This window comes from Scyliorhinus torazame, chromosome 13 (genome assembly GCF_047496885.1).
Source record: "Scyliorhinus torazame isolate Kashiwa2021f chromosome 13, sScyTor2.1, whole genome shotgun sequence".
Lineage (NCBI taxonomy): Eukaryota > Metazoa > Chordata > Chondrichthyes > Carcharhiniformes > Scyliorhinidae > Scyliorhinus > Scyliorhinus torazame.
Genome location: NC_092719.1, coordinates 194,134,726 through 194,157,599, shown reverse-complemented (window position 1 = coordinate 194,157,599; position 22,874 = coordinate 194,134,726). Strand labels below are relative to the sequence as shown.

At 48.3% G+C, this 22,874-nt stretch overlaps 1 protein-coding gene across 1 annotated transcript in view; it reads left to right on the top strand.

Moving 5' to 3' along the window:
• LOC140388469 (5'-nucleotidase domain-containing protein 2-like) overlaps window positions 1-22,874 on the top strand; it is a 108,444-nt gene that overhangs the window by 46,092 nt on the left and 39,478 nt on the right. The window contains exons 6-8 of the mRNA XM_072472660.1: window positions 9,169-9,297; window positions 19,307-19,367; window positions 21,438-21,540. Coding sequence (XP_072328761.1) covers window positions 9,169-9,297; window positions 19,307-19,367; window positions 21,438-21,540 — 293 coding nt within the window. The remainder of the gene's footprint in view (window positions 1-9,168; window positions 9,298-19,306; window positions 19,368-21,437; window positions 21,541-22,874) is intronic.

Here is a 22,874-nt window from a genome sequence, read left to right as displayed (position 1 = left end):
TAATTTAACAGTCCAATATATAATTATCTGTAGCAACGACCTATACATATTATACAGTATATATTAACAACCCTGAGAGTCCTTCTGGTTCCTCCCCCCCCCCCCCCCCCCCTCTCTCCCCCCCCCCCCCCCCCCCCCCCCCCCCCCCCCCGATCCTGGGCTGCTGCTGCTGCCTTCTTTTTCCATTCCATCTATCTTTCTGCGAGGTATTCGACGAACGGTTGCCACCGCCTGGTGAACCCTTGAGCCAACCCCCTTAGAACGAACTTAATCCGCTCTAGCTTTATAAACCCTGCCATGTCATTTATCCAGGTCTCCACCCCCGGGGGCTTGGCTTCTTTCCACATTAGCAATATCCTGCGCCGGGCTACTAGGGACGCAAAGGCCAAAACATCGGCCTCTCTCGCCTCCTGCACTCCCGGCTCTTGTGCAACCCCAAATATAGCCAACCCCCAGCTTGGTTCGACCCGGACCCCCACTACTTTTGAAAGCACCTTTGTCACCCCCCTCCAAAACCCCTGTAGTGCCAGGCATCACCAAAACATATGGGTATGATTCGCTGGGCTTCTCGAACACCTCACACACCTATCCTCCACCCCAAAAAATTTACTGAGCCGTGCTCCAGTCATATGCGCCCTGTGTAATACCTTAAACTGAATCAGGCTTAGCCTGGCACACGAGGACGACGAGTTTACCCTGCTTAGGGCATCTGCCCACAGCCCCTCCTCGATCTTCTCCCCCAGCTCTTCTTCCCATTTCCCTTTTAGTTCATCTACCATAGTCTCCCCTTCGTCCCTCATTTCCCTATATATATCTGACACCTTACCATCCCCCACCCATGTCTTTGAGATCACTCTGTCCTGCACCTCTTGTGTCGGGAGCTGCGGGAATTCCCTCACCTGTTGCCTCGCAAAAGCCCTCAGTTGCATATACCTGAATGCATTCCCTTGGGGCAACCCATATTTCTCGGTCAGCGCTCCCAGACTCGCGAACTTCCCATCCACAAACAGATCTTTCAGTTGCGTTATTCCTGCTCTTTGCCACATTCCATATCCCCCATCCATTCCCCCCGGGGCAAACCTATGGTTGTTTCTTATCGGGGACCCCCCCAAGGCTCCAGTCTTTCTCCTATGCCGTCTCCACTGTCCCCAAATCTTCAGTGTAGCCACCACCACCGGGCTTGTGGTGTAGTTCCTCGGTGAGAACGGCAATGGGGCTGTCACCATAGCCTGTACGCTAGTCCCCCTACAGGACGCCCTCTCTAATCTCTTCCACGCCGCTCCCTCCTCCTCTTCCATCCACTTACTCACCATTGAAATATTAGCGGCCCAATAATACTCACTTAGGCTCGGTAGTGCCAGCCCCCCCCTATCCCTGCTACGCTGTAAGAATCCCTTCCTCACTCTCGGGGTCTCCCCGGCCCACACAAAACCCATGATGCTCTTTTCAATCCTTTTAAAAAAAGCCTTCGTGATCACCACCGGGAGGCACTGAAACACAAAGAGGAATCTCGGGAGGACCACCATCTTAACCGCCTGCACCCTCCCTGCCAGTGACAGGGATACCATATCCCATCTCTTGAAATCCTCCTCCATTTGTTCCACCAACCGCGTTAAATTTAACCTATGCAATGTGCCCCAATTCTTGGCTATCTGGATCCCCAGGTAACGAAAGTCCCTTGTTACCTTCCTCAACGGTAGGTCCTCTATTTCTCTACTCTGCGCCCCTGGATGCACCACAAACAACTCACTTTTCCCCATGTTCAATTTATACCCTGAAAAATCCCCAAACTCCCCAAGTATCCGCATTATTTCTGGCATCCCCTCCGCCGGGTCTGCCACATATAGTAACAAATCGTCCGCATACAAAGATACCCGGTGTTCTTCTCCTCCTCTAAGTACTCCCCTCCACTTCTTGGAACCCCTCAACGCTATCGCCAGGGGCTCAATCGCCAGTGCAAACAATAATGGGAACAGAGGGCATCCCTGCCTTGTCCCTCTATGGAGCCGAAAATATGCAGATCCCCGTCCATTCGTGACCACGCTCGCCATCGGGGCCCTATACAACAGCTGCACCCATCTAACATACCCCTCTCCAAAACCAAATCTCCTCAACATCTCCCACAAATAATCCCACTCCACTCTATCAAATGCTTTCTCGGCATCCATCGCCACTACTATCTCCGTTTCCCCCTCTGGTGGGGGCATCATCATTACCCCTAACAGCCTCCGTATATTCGTGTTCAGCTGTCTCCCCTTCACAAACCCAGTTTGGTCCTCGTGGACCACCCCCGGGACACATTCCTCTATTCTCATTGCCATTACCTTGGCCAGGATCTTGGCATCTACATTTAGGAGGGAAATAGGTCTATAGGACCCGCATTGTAGCGGATCCTTTTCCTTCTTTAAGAGAAGCGATATCGTTGCTTCAGACATAGTCGGGGGCAGTTGTCCCCTTTCCTTTGCCTCATTAAAGGTCCTCGTCAATACCGGGGCGAGCAAGTCCACATATTTTCTATAGAATTCGACTGGGAATCCATCCGGTCCCGGGGCCTTTCCCGCCTGCATGCTCCTAATTCCTTTCACCACTTCTTCTACCTCGATCTGTGCTCCCAGTCCCACCCTTTCCTGCTCTTCCACCTTGGGAAATTCCAGCCGATCCAAAAAGCCCATCATTCTCTCCCTCCCATCCGGGGGTTGAGCTTCATATAATTTTTTATAAAATGTCTTGAACACTCCATTCACTCTCTCCGCTCCCCGCTCCATCTCTCCTTCCTCATCCCTCACTCCCCCTATTTCCCTCGCTGCTCCCCTTTTCCTCAATTGGTGTGCCAGCAACCTGCTCGCCTTCTCCCCATATTCGTACTGTACACCCTGTGCCTTCCTCCATTGTGCCTCTGCAGTGCCCGTAGTCAGCAAGTCAAATTCTACATGTAGCCTTTGCCTTTCCCTGTACAGTCCCTCCTCTGGTGCTTCCGCATATTGTCTGTCCACCCTCAAAAGTTCTTGCAGCAACCGTTCCCGTTCCTTACTCTCCTGCTTCCCTTTATGTGCCCTTATTGATATCAGCTCCCCTCTAACCACCGCCTTCAGCGCCTCCCAGACCACTCCCACCTGGACCTCCCCATTATCATTGAGTTCCAAGTACTTTTCAATGCACCCCCTCACCCTTAGACACACCCCCTCATCTGCCATTAGTCCCATGCCCATTCTCCAGGGTGGGCGCCCTTCTGTTTCCTCCCCTATCTCCAAGTCTACCCAGTGTGGCGCGTGATCCGAAATGGCTATAGCCATATACTCCGTTCCCCTCGCCTTTGGGATCAACGCCCTTCCCAGCACAAAAAAGTCTATTCGCGAGTAGACTTTATGGACATAGGAGAAAAACGAGAACTTCTTACTCCTAGGTCTGCTAAATCTCCACGGGTCTACACCTCCCATCTGCTCCATAAAATCTTTAAGTACCTTGGCTGCTGCCGGCCTCCTTCCAGTCCTGGACTTCGACCTATCCAGCCCTGGTTCCAACACCGTATTAAAATCTCCCCCCATTATCAGCTTTCCCATCTCTAGGTCCAGAATGCGTCCTAGCATCCGCCTCATAAAATTGGCATCATCCCAGTTCGGGGCATATAGGTTTTTTATAGAAAATACAGCACAGAACAGGCCCTTCGGCCCACGATGTTGTGCCGAACCTTTGTCCTAGATTAATCATAGATTATCATTGAATTTACAGTGCAGAAGGAGGCCATTCGGCCCTTTGAGTCTGCACCGGCTCTTGGAAAGAGCACCATACCCAAACTCAACACCTCCACCCAACACCAAGGGCAATTTGGACATTAAGGGCAATTTATCATTGGCCAATTCACCTAACCCGCACATCTTTGGACTGTGGGAGGAAACCGGAGCACCCGGAGGAAACCCACGCAGACACGGGGAGGACGTGCAGACTCTGCACAGACAATGACCTAAGCCGGAATCGAACCTGGGACCATGGAGCTGTGAAGCAATTGCGCTATCCACAATGCTACCGTGCTGCCCTTAAGAACAAATAAATCTACACTATATCATTTTACCGTCATCCATGTACCTATCCAATAGCTGCTTGAAGGTCCCTAATGTTTCCGACTCAACTACTTCCACAGGCAGTGCATTCCATGCCCCCACTACTCTCTGGGTAAAGAACCTACCTCTGATATCCCTCCTATATCTTCCACCTTTCACGTTAAATTTATGTCCCCTTGTAATGGTGTGTTCCACCCGGGGAAAAAGTCTCTGACTGTCTACTCTATCTATTCCCCTGATCATCTTATAAACCTCTATCAAGTCGCCCCTCATCCTTCTCCGCTCTAATGAGAAAAGGCCTAGCACCCTCAACCTTTCCTCGGAAGACCTACTCTCCATTTCAGGCAACATCCTGGTAAATCTTCTTTGCACCTTTTCCAGAGCTTCCACATCCTTCCTAAAATGAGGCGACCAGAACTGTACACAGTACTCCAAATGTGGCCTTACCAAAGTTTTGTACAGCTGCATCATCACCTCACGGCTCTTAAATTCAATCCCTCTGTTAATGATAAACAGTTTACCAAAACCACCGTCTCCCCCTGTAGTTTGCCACTCACCATCACGTATCTGCCCCCGTTATCCGCCACTATAGTCTTTGCCTCGAACATTACCCGCTTCCCCACTAGTATAGCCATCCCCCTGTTTGTCGCATCTAGCCCCGAATGGAACACCTGCCCCACCCATTCTTTGCGTAGCCTAACCTGGTCTATCAGTTTCAGGTGCGTTTCCTGTAACATAACCACATCTGCCTTAAGTTTCTTATGGTGTGCGAGTATCCGTGCCCTCTTTATCGGCCCGTTCAGCCCTCTCACGTTCCACGTGATCAGCCGGGTTGGGGGGCTTCCTACCACCCCCCCCCCCCTTGTCGATTAGCCATCCCCTTTTTCCAGCTCCTCACCCGGTTCCCACGCAGCTGTATCTCCCCCAGGCGGTGCCCCCCCGCCCATCCCCTCCCATACCAGCTCCCCCCTCTCCCCAGCAGCAGCAACCCAGTAATTCCCCCCTCCCACCCCCCCCGCTAGATCCCCCGCTAGCGTAATTACTCCCCCCATGTTGCTCCCAGAAGTCAGCAAACTCTGGCCGACCTCGGCTTCCCCCCGTGACCTCGGCTCGCACCGTGCGACGCCCCCTCCTTCCTGCTTCTCTATTCCCGCCATGATTATCATAGCGCGGGAACCAAGCCCCGCTTCTCCCTTGGCCCCGCCCCCAATGCCCAACGCCCCATCTCCTCCACCTCCCCTCCTCCCCCCTTCACCACCTGTGGAAGAGAGAAAAGTTACCACATCGCAGGATTAGTACATAAAACTCCTCTTTCCCCCCTTTTTAACCCCCCACATTCGCCCCACCACTTTGTTCAAACGTTCTTTTTAATAACCCGCTCATTCCAGTTTTACTTCCACAATAAAAGTCCACGCTTCATCCGCCGTCTCAAAGTAGTGGTGCCTCCCTCGATATGTGACCCACAGTCTTGCCGGTTGCAGCATTCCAAATTTTATCTTTTTATGAAGCACCGCCTTGGCCCGATTAAAGCTCGCCCTCCTTCTCGCCACCTCCGCACTCCAGTCTTGATAAACGCGGATCACCGCGTTCTCCCATTTACTGCTCCGAGTTTTCTTTGCCCATCTAAGGACCATTTCTCTATCCTTAAAACGGAGGAATCTCACCACTATGGCTCTGGGAATTTCTCCTGCTCTCGGTCCTCGCGCCATCACTTGGTATGCTCCCTCCACCTCCAACGGACCCGCCGGGGCCTCCGCTCCCATTAACGAGTGCAGCATCGTGCTCACATATGCCCCGACGTCCGCTCCCTCCGCACCTTCAGGAAGACCAAGAATCCTCAGGTTGTTCCTCCTTGCGTTGTTCTCCAGTGCCTCCAACCTTTCCACACGTCGTCTCTGATGTGCCTCATGCGTCTCCGTCTTCACCACCAGGCCCTGTATGTCGTCCTCATTCTCGGCTGCCTTTGCCTTCACGACCCGAAGCTCCCGCTCCTGGGTCTTTTGTTCCTCCTTTAACCCTTCGATCGTCTGTAGTATCGGGGCCAACAGCTCTTTCTTCATTTCCTTTTTGATCTCTTCCACACAGCATTTCAAGAACTCTTGTTGTTCAGGGCCCCATGTTAAACTGCCACCTTCCGACGCCATCTTGGTTTTTGCTTGCCTTCCTTGCCGCTGTTCTAAAGGATCCACTGCAATCCGGCCACTTTCTCCTCCTTTTTTCATCCGTATCCAGGGGGGATTCCCTTCTGGTTTACCGCACAGTGTTTTTAGCTGTCAAAATTGCCATTGGGGCTCCTATCAAGAGCCCAAAAGTCCGTTTCACCGGGAGCTGCCAAAACGTGCGACTCAGCTGGTCATCGCCGCACCCGGAACAGTATTTCTTTTCTGAAACCAGTTGCCTGAATTCTCCGTTTCCCGCCACCGGGAATTACAATCGGGCGGAGAATAGCGCACAATGGGAAAATTGAATTTTTCGTCCGACGCTAATTCAAGCGCCATGCTCACCGCGGTCCCCCACTGGCGACAATATCGAAGTTTGCGCCCCACGCCGGTGGGTCCTAACAAAACAGTTGTTTAAATATCATTAGCAGGTTGGACACTTCATGCTCAATTGCATGGATTGGTGCAAATATTTACAAGTGGGACCTGGGTGCCATGGCTGTCGGGAGAGCGGGAGGCAAAAAACCTCTCTCAAATTATTGAGCGTCACATTTTCCCCGTGTCTGCGTGTGTCTCATGCCCACAACCCAAAAATGTGCAGGGTAGGTGAATTGGGCACACTAAATTGTCCCTTCATTGGGGGAAAAAAAAGAATTGGGTACTCTCAATTTTAAAACAAATTGCTGAAGGGTGGCTGCCTGGACTAGGAGAAAATGACTTGGTGTCAAGTCCGTGGGCTCTGCATGTCCCCCTTGGGATGTTGGTGGCCTGGCTCAGACTACCATTGCTGCAATATGTGGATTTATACGCACCCCTTTGGTGCTACTTACAGGCTCCTGGCTGTTCACACTGCTGACTGTCATTGTGTCCAGTAAATGTTCAAAGAGTCTCTGGTGATTTGGGAGACCACCCAGGATGCCCCTCCGGAAACCCTCCTACCCCAGTGGTATCAGCAAGGGGATGGGTGTGGCCATGCATGCTTCATCAGTGGCCCACCAGGTGTTGGCAATCCTCAGAAATGCTGCCCCAATGCAGAGGAAGCAGGGGACTAGCAGAGCTCACGCCAAACAAAAGACATTGCACTGTGGCCTTTGGAACCCTCCGTGGTACTCAGCCGTTCTTGGGCAGAGGCTTCAGATTGCTTTCAATTCTTGTCAGCATAATACTGACCCATTTGCTTGAATCACGGAACTAATAGCACTCCCTAATGAAAACATAAATCACATGCTATCCAGTCCCGACGGCAACATGTCTCCTAGACAGAGAATCCAGCCCCATTTTTCTCAAGTGTGGGCAACTCAATTGCTGATTTTGAAGTCCATTAAGTTCTGTTGATAATATTTCAAATGATCTTTTGTCAGGAAGTGAATATGCAAAATGCTATATATGTGTTAATGTGTAATATCAACTCTTTAATATTGGATTTGGATTTATTGTCATGTGTACCGAGGTACAGTGATAAGTATTGTTCTGCGTATAGTCCAGACAGAGCATTCCACATATGAAAAAACATTGGACATACGATAGATTCACAAGGTAAATACATGGACATAAACATTGGGTGAAACATACGGAATGTAGTGCTGCTCAGTAGAGAAGACTGATTGTAACTAATGTGCTTAGCATACGTAACAAGAAAGGTTTATTAATGGTACAAATAGAGATAGCTGGATTGCATCCAGTGGGAATTACTTGGATTGGTTGCAGAGTAAAGTTGGAAACAAAATATTCCAGGTTTCTTGACTTTTAGAAAAGACAGGCAAAATGACACAGGAGCTGGGGTAGACCTTATAATAAAGGATAAGATCGAAAGTATCTTGGCTTAGAAAATCAGAATGTAGAGTTGGTATGGGTAGAGCTAAGAAATAACAAATCGGCAGAAAATACTGGTGGTAATCAGAGTTAAACAGAATAAAAATCAGGAAATTAGAGAAGCATTAAACCAAGCAATACAATAATCATTGGGGATGTTGATCTTCATATAGACTGGCTAGACCAAATTGGGAAACTTAGCTTTGAGGATAAGTTCATGACCGTGCATTCAATTTTCCAGAATAATATGTCAAGGAACCAACTAGGAAGTGAGATATTTGAGATCTAGTCTTGTGCAATGACAGGTTAATTAGTAATCTTGTCAGAAGGGCTCCGCTGAGAAGAGTGATTTTAATATAGAATTTTACATTAAGTTGGAAATGTACACAAGTCCAAAATTAGGTTACTAAGTTTTAAACAAAAATGAGGATGAGTTAGTTGAGGTAGATTTGCAAATTAGATTGAAAGAAATGGTGGTGGATGAGCAATGTACATCATAGTACCTCAACTTTGCGCATTTTAATGAGGGTCCTGCTTGATAAGGTCACTGCTGTAAAGGCACTGGGAAAAATGGTAGACAATATATTTGGGATAATACAAGTAGCACTCTTTTATGTAACCATCAGTGGGAGATGGTGGCAGAGTGGTAATGTAATTGAACTAGTAAATCAGAAGCCCAGGCTAATGATCTGGAGACATGTGTTCAAATCCCATCACAGCTGGTAGAATTTAAATTAATTTAAGAAATCCGGAATATAGAGTTGGTCTTAGTAATGCTGACCCTGAAACTTTACTATCATTGCTTGTTGTAAAGACCTTTCTGGTTCACTAATATCCTTTTGAGGAGGTCTAGTCCATAGCAAGGTGGTCAACTATTAACTGCCCTTTGAAATGTTCAGTTGAAGGGCAATCCGGGATGGGCAATAAATGCTGACCTTGCCCATGATGCCCACATCCCATGAAAGAAGAAACCTCCGATTATTTGGGCTCCCTGCTGCTGGTTGACTGATTGAGTTAAAATCACCCCTTTTCTTCAATGTTGTAAGCTCCAAAATATGTATGGTCACAAGCTATTGGTGGAAATTTTGTTTTTTATGTATGCCTGTTGATTTATCTGCATTTGTGTTTTTATACTTTAGGGTCCTTCAATGAAACAGTTCATGGATATTTTCTCTCTTCCTGAAATGACTCTTCTTTCGTGGGTGAATGACTATTTCAATACCCACAACATTGAATATGATCCTGTTCATCTCTTCAGAGACGTGAGCGTGAGTATAAAATTTACTCCAGCTAGAAAATTAGTTTGACCTAAATAGGGTGTGTCGTGTTAAGCACACTGAGATAACACAGGCTGCAACTGGATGCAGCTATAACTGAAATAGACTCCAGACCTTGAAGTTAGTTCAATTTGATTTATTGAACCTGTCACACAGTTAGCACATTTCACTGTGCGTTTGACTCTCTGCTAACCTAGGTGTGACCTCTCTGTCTGACTGAACCAGACTAGCTCTTAGCCACGTGCTGGAGGTGTTACGTGATATATACACCGGACTCACTCTGTATATATCCCTAGTGGAAAGAAGCGGAGTGTGAGTGCCTCGTGCCTTTTATAGTGGGAAACCACCCCCAAGTGTTCTGTCTGCTGATTGGTTATGTCCTGTTCTTTCTGTTCATTAGCTGCCTGTCTGTATCTCATTATGTGCATATCTGCATATCATGACATCTTCCCTTTTGAAATGTTTTTCTGCAGCCTATGTGAAAGTATTTACATGTGTAGGCCGAAAAACTAACGTATTTACATGAGATGGCAGATGGGAACATATGTACATATGAAAACAGGTGTTTAATGTGCGAAAACAGAACATAGCAAACACAACAAATGTTCATAAGTCCAGTCTCTGGGGCTTGCGTCTGATCCTGGTCGACCGCAGGAGAGGTGGTGGTGGGGACGACAGCGCCTTGATGGGCGGGGTTGCAGCCAGACTGGTGGCCTCGTGGTTCGAGATGTCAGGAGGTGGCACAATAACAGATGGAAACAACAAAGAATGTGGTTGCGGATGGGAAACTGCGCAGTGCCCGTCTGTTTCGCTGCACAACAGAGCCATCAGCCATACGGACAACGTACAATCGAGGAGCAGCCTGTCGGACAACAACCGCTGCAGCTGACAGCCTCCGTCAGGCAGCTGGATCTGGACCGTATCCGCTGGGGATAGCACAGGCAAATCGATGGCATGAGCATCAAAGCCCTGCTTTTGCCGGTCCCTGAGTTACTGCACCTTCTGCAGCACCAGGTCTGGTGATCCAGATCAGGCAAGTGTATGGCTGGAAGAGTCACCTGCAGGTCCCTGTTCATCAGGAGTTGAGCCGGTGACATGCCGGTAGACAGAGGGGTTGCTCTGTACGCAAGCAGCGCAAGGTTGACGTCAGAAGCAGAATCCGCAGCCTTGCAGATGAGCTGCTTCACTATGTGCACCCCTTTCTCAACCTTCCTGTTGGACTGCGGGTAATGTGGGCTGGAAGTGACGTGATGAAACTGATATAGCTGGGCAAACCTGACCACTCTTGGCTGCTGAAGCAAGGACCATTGTCACTCATGACAGTGAGTGGAATACCATGCCTGGAGAACGTCTCCTTACAGGCCTTGATGACGGTGTTGGATGTGAGGTCCGAGAGCTTCACAACTTCTGGGTAGTTGGAAAAATAATCGATGATGAGCACATAATCACGACCATTGGCGTGAAAGAGGCCGATGCCCACCTTGGACCACGGGGAGGTCACGATTTTGTGCTGCTGAAGCGTCTCCTTGCTCTGTGCTGGCTGAAAGCGTTGACAGGTCGGACAGTTGAGGACCATATTTGAGATGTCCTGACTAATCCCAGGCCAGTAGACAGCTTGCCTGGCTCTGCACCTGCACTTCACGACACCCAGATGTCCCTCGTGGATTTGCCGGAGCACCAAGCTCTGGAGACTGCGTGGAATGACAATGCGATCCAGCTTGAGGAGGATACCATCAACCACCGTCAGGTCGTCCTTCACATTGAAGAATTGAGGGCAGCCATTGGTGAGGCTGTGCAGGACACGCTGCAGAAGCGGGTCTTTGGCCGTCTCGTCGCGAATGCAGATCACCTTTTCATCCGACGCCGGGAGGTTGCTGGCCCACAGCTGCACCTGTGATTCGATCTGTTGGACGAATGCCGGCGGGTTGGCAGGCAAGGTTATGGAGCGGGACAAGGCATCCGCAATAATGAGCTCCTTGCCAGGCGTGTACACGAGCTCAAAGTCATACCGTCTGAGCCTGAGGAGGATGCGCTGCAGTGGGGGCGTCATGTCGTTCAGGTCCTTGTGGATAATGTGGACCAGAGGCCTGTGATCCATCTTGACGGTGAATGTTGGCAGGCCCTGGACATAATCGTGGAACTTGAGAATTCCAGTAAGAAGGCCCAGGCATTCCTTTTCAATTTGGGCGTACCGCTGCTCGGAGGGTGTAATCGCCCGTGATGCTTAGGCAACCGGTGCCCAAGATGAGGTGTCACAACGGTGGAGCAACACCGCGCTGATGCCGTCCTGGCTCGCATCTGTCGAGATTTCTGTTTCCCTGTCAGGGTCAAAAAATGCCAGTACTGGTGCAATGGTGAGCTTGGCTTTCAGCTCCAACCACTCTGCTTGATGAGCTGCCTGCCACTCAAAGGCAGTAGACTTTTTCACCAGGTGTCTGATGGCCGTGGTGTGTGAGGCCAGGTTTGGGGTAAACTTGCCCAAGAAGTTCACCATTCCTAGGAAGTGCAGCTCTGCCTTTTTGTCTTCAGGGGTCTTCATGGATTCGATGGCCTTGACCTTGTCTGCGTCCAGGCGCACACCCTGCTGAGGTATCTGGTCACCCAAGAACTTCAGTATCGACATGCCAAAGCAACACTTTGCCCTGTTCAGCTTGAGGCCATTGGCATGGACACGGCGGAATACCTGCTGGAGACGAGATATGTGCTCTTAGGGCGTTGTGGACCAAATGATGACGTCGTCCACATACACATGGACCCCTTCAATGCCCTCCATCATCTGCTCCATGATTCTATGGAAGATCCCGAGGCCGAGACATGCCGAATGGCATACGATTATAGCAGTACCTGCCAAACGGTGTGTTGAAGGTGCAGAGCCTTCTGCTGGACTCATCCAGCTGCATTTGCCAGAACCCGTGTGATGCATCTAACTTTGTGAAAAACCGGGCATCTGCCATCTCACTTGTTAGTTCCTCCTTCTTCGGGATGGGGTAGTGTTCCCACATTATATTCTGGTTGAGATCCTTGGGATCAATACAGATACGCTGCTGCCCCGAAGACTTTTTTACACAGACCATCGAGCTGACCCAGTCAGTCGGTTCTGTGACTTTGGAGATGATGCCCTGGTCCTGAAGATCCTTCAACTGCACCTTCAGTGGAGCTGGGACCCGGCGTGAAGCGTGGACCACAGGCGTGGCATCAGGCCGCAGCAGGATCTTGTACCGATATGGCAGAGTGCCCATCCCGTCAAACACATCCGGATACTGAGCGAGGATGTCGTCAATGCCCGCTTGAAGATCCACGTTGGGGGAGGTCATTGTGTAGACCCGCTGCAAAAGGTTTAGCTGCTTCATGCATGCGCGCCAAGCAGGGAGGCCCTGTCTGACTTGACGATTTCAAACCTTAGCCTTGCGTGAATGCTCCTGTTGAAGACAAGCAGATGGCAGGATCCCAGTGCTGTGATGGCATTGAAATGAAATGAATGAAAATGAAAATCGCTTATTGTCACAAGTAGGCTTCAAATGAAGTTACTGTGAAAAGCCCCTAGTCGCCACATTCCGGCGCCTGTTCGGGGAGGCTGTTACGGTAATTGAACCTTGCTGCTGGCCTGCCTTGGTCTGCTTTCAAAGCCAGCGATTTAGCCCTGGCAGGCTGCTGGAAGGAGCTTGGGTGGCTTCTTGATGCTGTTGAAATCAGCCTGTGTAAGGAGATTGGCAGAAGCACCTGTGTCCAGCTTGATCTGGATAGAGCATTGATTTACTTGCATCACCGCACGCCATTCGTCCACAGAATCCACAGCGAGGATGGGCAGGCTCCGTGATGATGTCGGTGAGGCATGTTCACGTGTGGTGGTGATGCCCACATGGTAGGGGGACTCCAGGCAATCGTCCTCTGGATCCGTAATGCTGCCAGGATCAGAATCCTGTAAACCTTGCTGGACATTCCGAACGCGCCTGCGTTGGAGTTGGGATCGCTGGCCCTTGACTGGTGGTGCAGACCTGCACAAGGCTGCATAGTGTCTAGGCTTCCTGCAATTTAAACAGCGCCTGCCTCTTGCAGGGCAGTGTTTCTTTAAGTGGGTGGTGCCATAGTTCGGGCACGTCATGACGTCGTTACGCTCCGTGCGTCGTCGCAGATGCGCAATGCGGTCGGCAGACGTTCGCTCCTGCGCAGTGGTGATCGGCCGCTTCGTTATCCCATTTGCATCGCGTATGTGTGGGGCTCCGGGAAGAGCGCGCAAAATGGCCGCTTTCATCAAGGCCGAGGGCACTAAATCCGGGCAATGGCCTGCACACTCTCTGCCACGTGGGAGGCAAGGTTTTCAGTTCAGCCGATTTGTATTGAGAATACCGATTTTTGGCGTGCTCGTGCACTGTACACGTTTCAATCTCGACTGCCAGGCTCATATGCTTGATTTTTAAAAGCTGCTCTCTGAGGATCAGAGTGAATGCCAAAAACGATTTGTCCATGATCATGGAGTCAGCAATATCACCAAAGTTGCAGGATAGCGCTAGTAGACGGAGATTAGTTAGGAAGGAGTTGAAAGATTCGTCTTTACCTTGTAGGCGTTGTTGAAATACATAGCACTCGAAGATTTCATTGGTGTCCACTTCACAATGACTATCAAACTTGTCCAGGATGGTCTGAAACTTTGCCTTGTCCTGGCCTTCGGTGAAGTTAAACGAGTTAAAGATTTGGATGGCTTGATCCCCCGCAGTTGAGAGGAGAAGCGCGATCGTCCTTGTATCAGACACACCCTCGAGGTCTGAGGCTTTGATGTACAGCAGAAACCTTTGCTTGAAAGTCCGCCAGTTGGCACTGAGATTGGCGGAGGTCCGCAGCAGTTGAGGAGGCTGGATCTTCTCCATGATGCCGGGATGCCTTTGCTGGTCGTCACGGAACAGATTGAGGTAAGCCACTTAAGGATAGCAGTCTACTGGTACCATGTCGTGTTAAGCACACTGAGATAACACAGGATGCAGCTATAACTGAAATAGACTCCAGACCTTGAAGTTAGTTCAATTTGATTTATTGAACCTGTCACACAGTTAGCACAGTTCTCTGAGTTCGTCTCTCTGCTAACCTAAGTGTGATCTCTCTGTCTGACTGAACCAGACTAGCTCTTAGCCACGTGCTGTATGCGTTATGTGATATATACACCGCACTCACTCTGTAGATGTCACTGGTGGAAAGAGGCGGAGTGTGAGTGCCTCGTGCCTTTTATAGTGGAAAACCACCCCCAAGTTTTCTGCCTGCTGATTGGTTATGTCCTGTTCTTTCTGTTCATTAGCTGCCTGTCTGTATCTCATTATGTGCATGTCTGCATATCATGACAGGGTGGTCAATATTTCCCAGATGTTTGCTACTAACACTAGAAAGGATTATGCTGACTCCTTCTTTGCTCCTGAACAGAGTTTGAAAAGATTTGAGCTTTTCATTGTTATTAAATGAAAGTGGTTTTACACTTTAACCATGTGGAAAGTTGGTTGTACAAAGATTTGACTTTTTAATTTCAATAACAAGAATTGCAATAAAATAAAGACCACAGGGTTAACTTCATTAACTTCTCTCAACAGACGTGTAATGCTGAGGTGGCAGTTCAATGTTGTCATGTTTGCAACTGCTGTTCTATTTTAATTCCAGTGACTCTTAGACCACATGGATCATTCATCAGGTGGATTTTATATCAGGAATAGGTTGACACGTACTCCATGTGTAACCATTCCCTTCATTAAATTCCCTTCAGCCTCCCCAATATGTTTGTTAAGATTGGGACAAATGTAGACTGCTACTTTCTGGGACTCAGTGGCTGCAGGATTTTCTGTGCTGCAATGCTCTGTGTGTATTATTACGAAGCAGCTTTCCCATTTCAGGTTGTCCTCCATGCCCTCCGATTTATGTCAATCCGTTGTCTTGTCGTTGTTTGATTTATTTGAAGATGAGGTTAGTATTATGGGCCAGGGTTTAGAAAACTCCAAAGTATATCATGGGAGTTTACCTGACAGACAACTTTTAATAGATTTTGGTTATGGGGAGCACAAGGGTCCACTCTCCAGGTGCTATGCAACAGAGACCGTAAGTATTTTTAAAACAAAACAATGTTTATTCTATGAACCCAGTTAACATTTTATAAACACACAGTAAACATCTTATCAACCACCAACACGCATAACCCCACAGAAACAATACTCTGTAGGTAACCCTTAATACCTTTCCTAGCAACATCCATAAGTTAAACCCTTTTTTAACAAAGACAGCAGGTTTAAATTCTCTATAGAAACAGGTATTACTTTGAAATCATCAAGTGAGCTGAAGACATTCTTTAGTTTCTAGAGAGAAAGATCATTACACATCTGCTTGCTTTGAATACAGCTCTCCAACTCTGAAAACAAAACCAAAAACAGAGCCACAAAGCAGCTTTTCAGCTCAAACCAAAGTAAACGACAGACCGACAGCCCAGCTCCACCCACACATTGACATCACTGAAGCTATTTGATAAACACCCATTTCTTAAAGGTACATCCACCTGACATAATATGAAAGCCTTCTGATAAGTCATTTAAATCACATAAAAAGGCCTTTAATGACTCCTTAAAGGCATTATGGGAGGCTATACACAAACAGTCTCTGGAAATAGCCATTATTTCTTGGTAGATTCAATGGGAGCTCACACACATGGACAAAAACCTGGGCTACCACAAGGAGGGGTTTGGGCTTGAATGTAAGTCCATGTTTTGTGAGGCCCTCCATCACCAGTGAGGATTTGCAACTTATAGCCATTCATCCCAAATTAAGCCCAGGTGATTTTCTTAAACATTAGGCTCTATAGGTCTCATTGTCACACCCCTCCCACCCACTCCACATGCCCACTCATGCCAACCCACCTTATACTCTCTATTCTGACTTGGTGTCAACTCGAGCCCGTTCCACCTTTTTGCCAATATACCCTTCATGCCAACTCACCCAACATCCACCATGGGAAGACCTCAAAATCCACGCTGAATCTAAATAATATTGTTCTGAATATCTATTACAAGCTTCATGATATATAAAGAAAGGGTTCTCATTCATGAAAACCCATCCGTGCAATTCTATAACTTAGTACGCAACTCCTTGTAAAAACAAATATTTGTGTTCATAACAAATGGGTAGGCACAGTGGTTAACATTGCTCCTTTAACAGTGCCAGGCACCCAGGTTCAATTCCTGCCTTGGGTGATTGTCTGGAATTTGCACTTTCTCCCAGCGTCTGTGTAGGTTTCCTTCGGGTGCTCCGGCTTCCTCCCACAGTCCAAAGAAGTGCAGGTTTGGTGGATTGGCCATGTTAAAATTGCCCTTTAGTGTCCAAAGATGTGCAGGTTTGATGGGGTTATGGAGACAGGGCGGGGAAGTGGGCCTAGATGAGGTGCTTTTTCAGAGGGTCGGCGTGGACTCAATGGGCCGAATGGCCTCCCTCTGCACAGTAGGAATTCTATTCGATGGTTCTCAAGCCCCATTTCAAAGACAGTTCACTCATTAATAACCCCTGAGTTGTTAATAAACCAAACTTACAGCAGCCCCCCCCCCCCCCCCCCATTGTGATAATGATAGGTTGTGGAAACAGCCCAGGAGTAATAATACTACAATTATAACTCTTAGGATTAATTGTGTGAATAAACAGCAATTGTCTAGGTATAGAAGAGCAGAGATTCATTTCATCTCCAGTATGGGCAAGCAGTTTAAGGGCAGGCTATTTAAATAATTTAACAGTTTTTCCATTTTATAAACCTTATCCACTCTTCACGAGCATTTACGGCTATTCTAAATATTTGCAATTCATGCAGATAAAGTCCTTGCTCCAGCAAAAGTGGGTTCTGTTTGAACTCAGCACTGAGTTTCAATGGCCCTGCTGAGTTTGGGTTTGAATCATGACCTACCTCTCTTACCCCTGGTCCAAATAGGATCTGTTTGAAATGGGAGCAGAACATATGAATCTGGGTCACATCCGCCTTCTTCAAAGTCCCGGGACTCTACTCCACTCTTGGGAAAATCTAGGCTTTTATCTAATTGTGTCATTATTTAGCATATTTACTTGGAATAGATTAATTCCTCTGTTATTGAATGTAAGAAATTGTCTTTTTAAATATTTTTTGCAGTAATGTCATTAAAACCTGGGTTAAGATGCATACAGACAGTATAACTGCTAGAGCAGTGATAAGGTGTTGTAAAAGTGAGGTAATCATTGATTTGCAGCTAAAGTGTTCTACTAATAGCCTCAAACCATTTAGTTGTTTACAGATATCTAGCTGATGGAATATTGTTAGGTTGAAGGAACCTTGGGGTGTAGAGAATTATGAGGGGTATAGTGTGTGGTCTTGGCTAAACAAGTCAAGAGACAAAAGAATGTCTTGCACTTTGGATACAGACTATGTAGTTAATGAGAGGGGCCAGGTCTGTTTGACGAGTCAGCAGGTCCTAGTACTTTAATCTGAACAGGGGCATTTCAGTTTGGCCCCGAAATGTTCTCTCACAAAAGACTCTGCACAGAGAAAAATTAGTAGAACCCTGGTTGTTAACTTTATGCATGAATGCCATCAATTATATATTAGTTTACTTAATTGGAATATCGTGGCAGGTTTAGGAAGTAAGTTAAGGCCAAGTAATATTCAGGCCAAGTATTTGCGCCGTCGCGTTTCACGATGGCGCAAACAGGGCCCGGACACGACCTATTCTGACCCCCACAGGGGGGCTATTTAAATAATTTAACAGCTTTGCCATTTTATAAACCTTATCCACTGCAGTTGGGGCAGCCGAATCCTGCGCATGCGCAATTGGGCGGCGCCATCCTGCGCATGCGTGGGGAACGTCTTACGCACGCCGGCTCCTCACCAACATGGAGCCGGTGTTCTGTGGCCGCGCACGGAAGGAGGTAGGCCCGGGGGGTGGGGGGTGGGAGAGGCCGGCCTGCCGATCGGTGAGCCCCGATCGCGGGCCAGACCCCATTGGAGGCCACCCTGGTGAAGAAGCCGCCCCCCCACCCCCCAACGTTCCCGCAGAGTTCCCGCCGGCAGCGACCAGGGGCGGCCGGCGCAGGCGGGAACCTTTCGTGTCGTAGCGGCCGCTCGGCCCATCCGGCGGGAGAATCGCCGCTCGCCGGTTCTCCGAGCGGCCCGGTGCGAATTGCGCGCCGCTGGTTTCCAGGGGGTGGGAGAATCGCGTGCGGGGCCGGGGCGGCGTGGCGCGATTCGCGCGGCGCATTGACGATTCTCCCACCCGGCATGGGGGGGGGGGGGGGAGAATAGCGCCCAAGGTTTCTTCTACTTGTAAAGCTATTTCTTTGTTGCGAGCTAATGTGGTTAATTCTGAGAATAAATTAAAGTTTGTTTTAACATAACTGAGTCAGAGTTATCACACCTGTGATGCAGTAACATTTCCTCACAGTTTTACAAATTGAAAATTGTTGAGTTCTTACTCCGGATCTAGACATTCATTAATTGTGTGAACATTTTGGTTAAAATAGAGGTTTGAGAAGGTATTCATGGCCATTATTTTTAATTTGAGGTGAAATTTAACAGAATTATAGCCCGGATACATATAGAGAGGGTGCAGTGCAGGCTGAAAAGGTTAATGGCAAGAACTCATCATCTTTTCCTTCTGCCATATTGACAGCCTGGGCAACTGCTAGAAAGTGGTAGAGGCCTGATGCCAGGGAATTCTTGGTGGCGGTTTACTGAGTAAGAAAGGATTAGCTGGACTGTGGATGTGTAAACTGTTTGATTGGTTTAAGTTACTGTTAAGGAAGGTGGAATTAAGCTAACACAGCTGGAGGTGCAGTCCTCTTGTAGGAGTAATTGGCACCCAGGGTTTCCTAAAAGCATATCATTGTTGGTGGGTAATGGGGACCAATAATTTAGGATATATGATTTTTATATTATATGATTTTTATATTATAGATTTATCATACCATGAAGGAACAAAGACTTCTTAAATGTTCAACTCTTGGCTGATTCTTTCTGTACTTTCAGGATGCTGTAACTAGCGTTCATGTCAAGGGAATGATGTACGACTGGATTGAAAAGGACCTGGGTAAGTAACAAACATTGAACATGCTGACCTTGGAAAGTGAATTAGATATCTGGGGCGAAATTCTCCCCAAACGGCGCGATGTCCGCCGACTGGCACCCAAAACGGCGCCAATCAGACGGGCATCGCGCCGCCCCAAAGGTGCGAAATGCTCCGCATCTTTGGGGGCCGAGCTCCAACATTGAGGGGCTAGGCCGACGCCGGAGGAATTTCCGCCCCGCCAGCTGGCGGAAACAGCCTTTGTTGCCCCGCCAGCTGGCGCGGAAATGACATATCGGGGCGGCGCATGCGTGGGAGCGCCTGCGGCCGCTGACAGTTTCCCGCGCATGCGCAGTGGAGGGAGTCTCTTCCGCCTCCGCCATGGTGGAGACCGTGGCGGAGGCGGAAGGGAAAGAGTGCCCCCACGGCACAGGCCCGCCCGCGGATCGGTGGGCCCCGATCGCAGGCCAGGCCACCGTGGGGGCACCCCCCGGGGCCAGATCGCCCCGCGCCCCCCCCCCCAGGACCCCGGAGCCCACCCACGCCGCCTTGTCCCGCTGTTCAAAAGGTGGTTTAACCCACGCCGGCGGGACAGGCAATTTATCGGCGGGACTTCGGCCCATCCGGGCCGGAGAATCCAGCGGGGGGGCGCGCCAACCGGTGCGGCCCGATTCCCGCCCCCGCCGAATATCCGGTACTGGAGACTTCGGCAACCGGCGGGGGCGTGATTCACGGCAGCCCCCGGCGATTCTCCAACCCGGCGGGGGGGGTCGGAGAATGACGCCCCTGGAATGGGATATGCTGAATTATAGGATTTCAAAAGGCAATTCCCATCATTAATTCACCACTGGCCTGAGAATAAACCTGACTCATTCGGCCAAATTCTCTGGTCTCCTGATCATCAGAGACTGTACATACAACTGAAGATGTGCGTTGGCACCCTGTGGAGGTCCTGACATGCAGAACTAGATAGAAATTGTCTGGATAGTTTCAACTTCTGATGGGCAATTTCCCTGCTCACTGGGACCCTTTGCCTGAGCCAGAGCTGGAGACTTTGGAAAAATCCACGGCACTTACCTAGGTAGTTACTGAGGAACATTAGACAGATTAAAATCTAGTCACCTGGGCAACTACAGAATTGCCTCAACCCACATGACTAACATCTCAACCCGACTATCCCACTCATCCACATTCAAACTGGACCTTTAAACTTGCCATACGGCAACTAGTACCATTTAAAATGAAAGTGTGTCCTGTCTTCCGCTGACTGTACTCTGCTTTAAAGGAGTTCCTGAAATGATGCACATTACTGTGAGAGCTGGGCTCGGAAAGCTCCAGTAGAAATGCCTAGCAGTATCGTGTCGAGAGTGTTTATGACCACAGAGATAATCCAATGATCAGTGCTGCTCAGAAACTCCGTGCCATGGGCAGCACGGTGGTGCAGTGGTTAGCACAGCTGCCTCACGGCACCGAGATCCCAAGTTCGATCCCGGCTCTGGGTCACTGTCTGTGTGGAGCTTGCACATTCTCCCCGTGTTTGCGTGGGTTTCGACCCCATAACCCAAAGATGTGCAGGGTAGAGGGATTGGCCAAGCTAAATTGCCCCTTAATTGGAAAAAATGAATTGGATACTCCAAATTTATTTAAAAAAAGAAACTCTGTGACATTAACTTTGGTACTGAACAAGAGCCCTCTTGACTTATCTTATCTCTAATTTATTTTCTGCCCTCAAGTTATCCCGCATGATGAACACAGCCATAGTTCCCATAATCAAATCCACTCAATTCCCACATCCGACTCTAGTTGTGCAGTCATCTGCCTGGTTTGTGTGATGTTTTCAATAGGTTTGAAAGATTTGTTAAATAATGGAGTGGGAATAGTGATCTTAAATGAATTGGACTCAAAATAAGAGATGGGGCTCACTTTCAGTCCTAGTATTCGGAGATCTGGAGACCAGAGGATTTGGCCCAATGTTGTCAGCAAAATTCTGAAAAATTAGGAGGTGCGTCAGAAGTCAGGTCTTGAAGCAAAGAGAGTGCTCAGTATTTGTATTGGAATGGAGTGATGATCTCTTTCTTCCCACACCAATTGCAGAGAAATACATTCTTCATGGAGATGAAACATATGCTGTCCTAAACCGCCTGATTAATAATGGAAAGAAGCTCTTCCTCATAACCAACAGCCCCTTCAACTTTGTGTAAGTGCTAACTTTTGTCACCTGCATTGTTTTGTCACCTATGTTGTTTACCATTTTAATTCCAGAATCATAATCCTTCTGGCATGGCGTTACTATCCTGGATGCAGGGTTATTTTTCTTATGTTTTATGTGATTTAGATAACAAGATCACATGGGTGCCTGAATGAGATATGAAATGACCCATCAAGAGCTCCCCAGTACCACTAGAAATTGTGAATAATCAGTTTAAAGATTTATGTGACCTGGAGGTGGTGGCATTGTGGTATTGTCACAAGCAGATGGTGAAATGTAGAATTCAATAAAAATCTGGAATTAAAAGTCTAATGATGACCATGAAACCATTGCTGAATGTCATAATGACCCACCTTGTTCACTAAGGACTTTTAGGGAAGGAAATCTGCCATTGTGACCTGGTCTGACCCACATGTGACTCCAGATCCACAGCAATGTGGTTTTGTTCTTTTAAAAAAGAACTGCCCTCTGAAATGCACTCAGTTCAAGGGCATATAGGGATGGGCAATAAATGCTGGCCCAGCCCACATGAATGAATGAATTTTAAAAAGCAATTTGAGGATGGGTTGATGCCTTTCCTTCATGGTCAAGAGGACCATGTGGCTCAATGCTAACCAAAACGGTGGCTTGCAAAAAGTCACAGTAACATTAATTGCTCAACTGTTGTTGGTTAACTATTTTTTTCTTTTAAAAAAAATAAAATAAATTTAGAGTACCCAATTCATTTTTTCCAATTAAAGGCCAGTTTTAGCATGTTCAATCCACCTACCTTGCACATCTTTGGGTTGTGGGGGCAAAACCCACGCAAACACGGGGAGAATGTGCAAACTCCACACGGACAGTGACCCAGAGCCAGGATCGAACCTGGGACCTCAGCGCCGTGAGACTGCAGTGCCGCCACCGTGCTGCCCTGTTGGTTAACTATTTTAACACATAAGACGGTATCCACATCTTTGTGTTCAGATTGTATGTGCTTCTCTGTTCCAATCTAGTATGGCAATAATGAATGGGGAAATGAAAGTATACCTATTGCCAGCATCCTTAAGCAGCTTCATTCTAAGTAACTGGTAAATAGATTCAAACCATCATAATTCAAAGGGAATTTTCCAAATTACTTTTTATCTAATGACAGTTTAGACGTCCTGGTAAAACCTCTCACTTCCCGCCCTGCACTGAACCTCTTGGAGGGTATTAACCCCTCCCCAATGAACTCAATGTATTCTATGCCCACTTCGAGTAGCAAACCAACAAACTGTTGTCAACTGCCCCAACAGTCTCGAACACACCCATACCTACCTTCAAGGCTTCCAAAGTCAGATCGG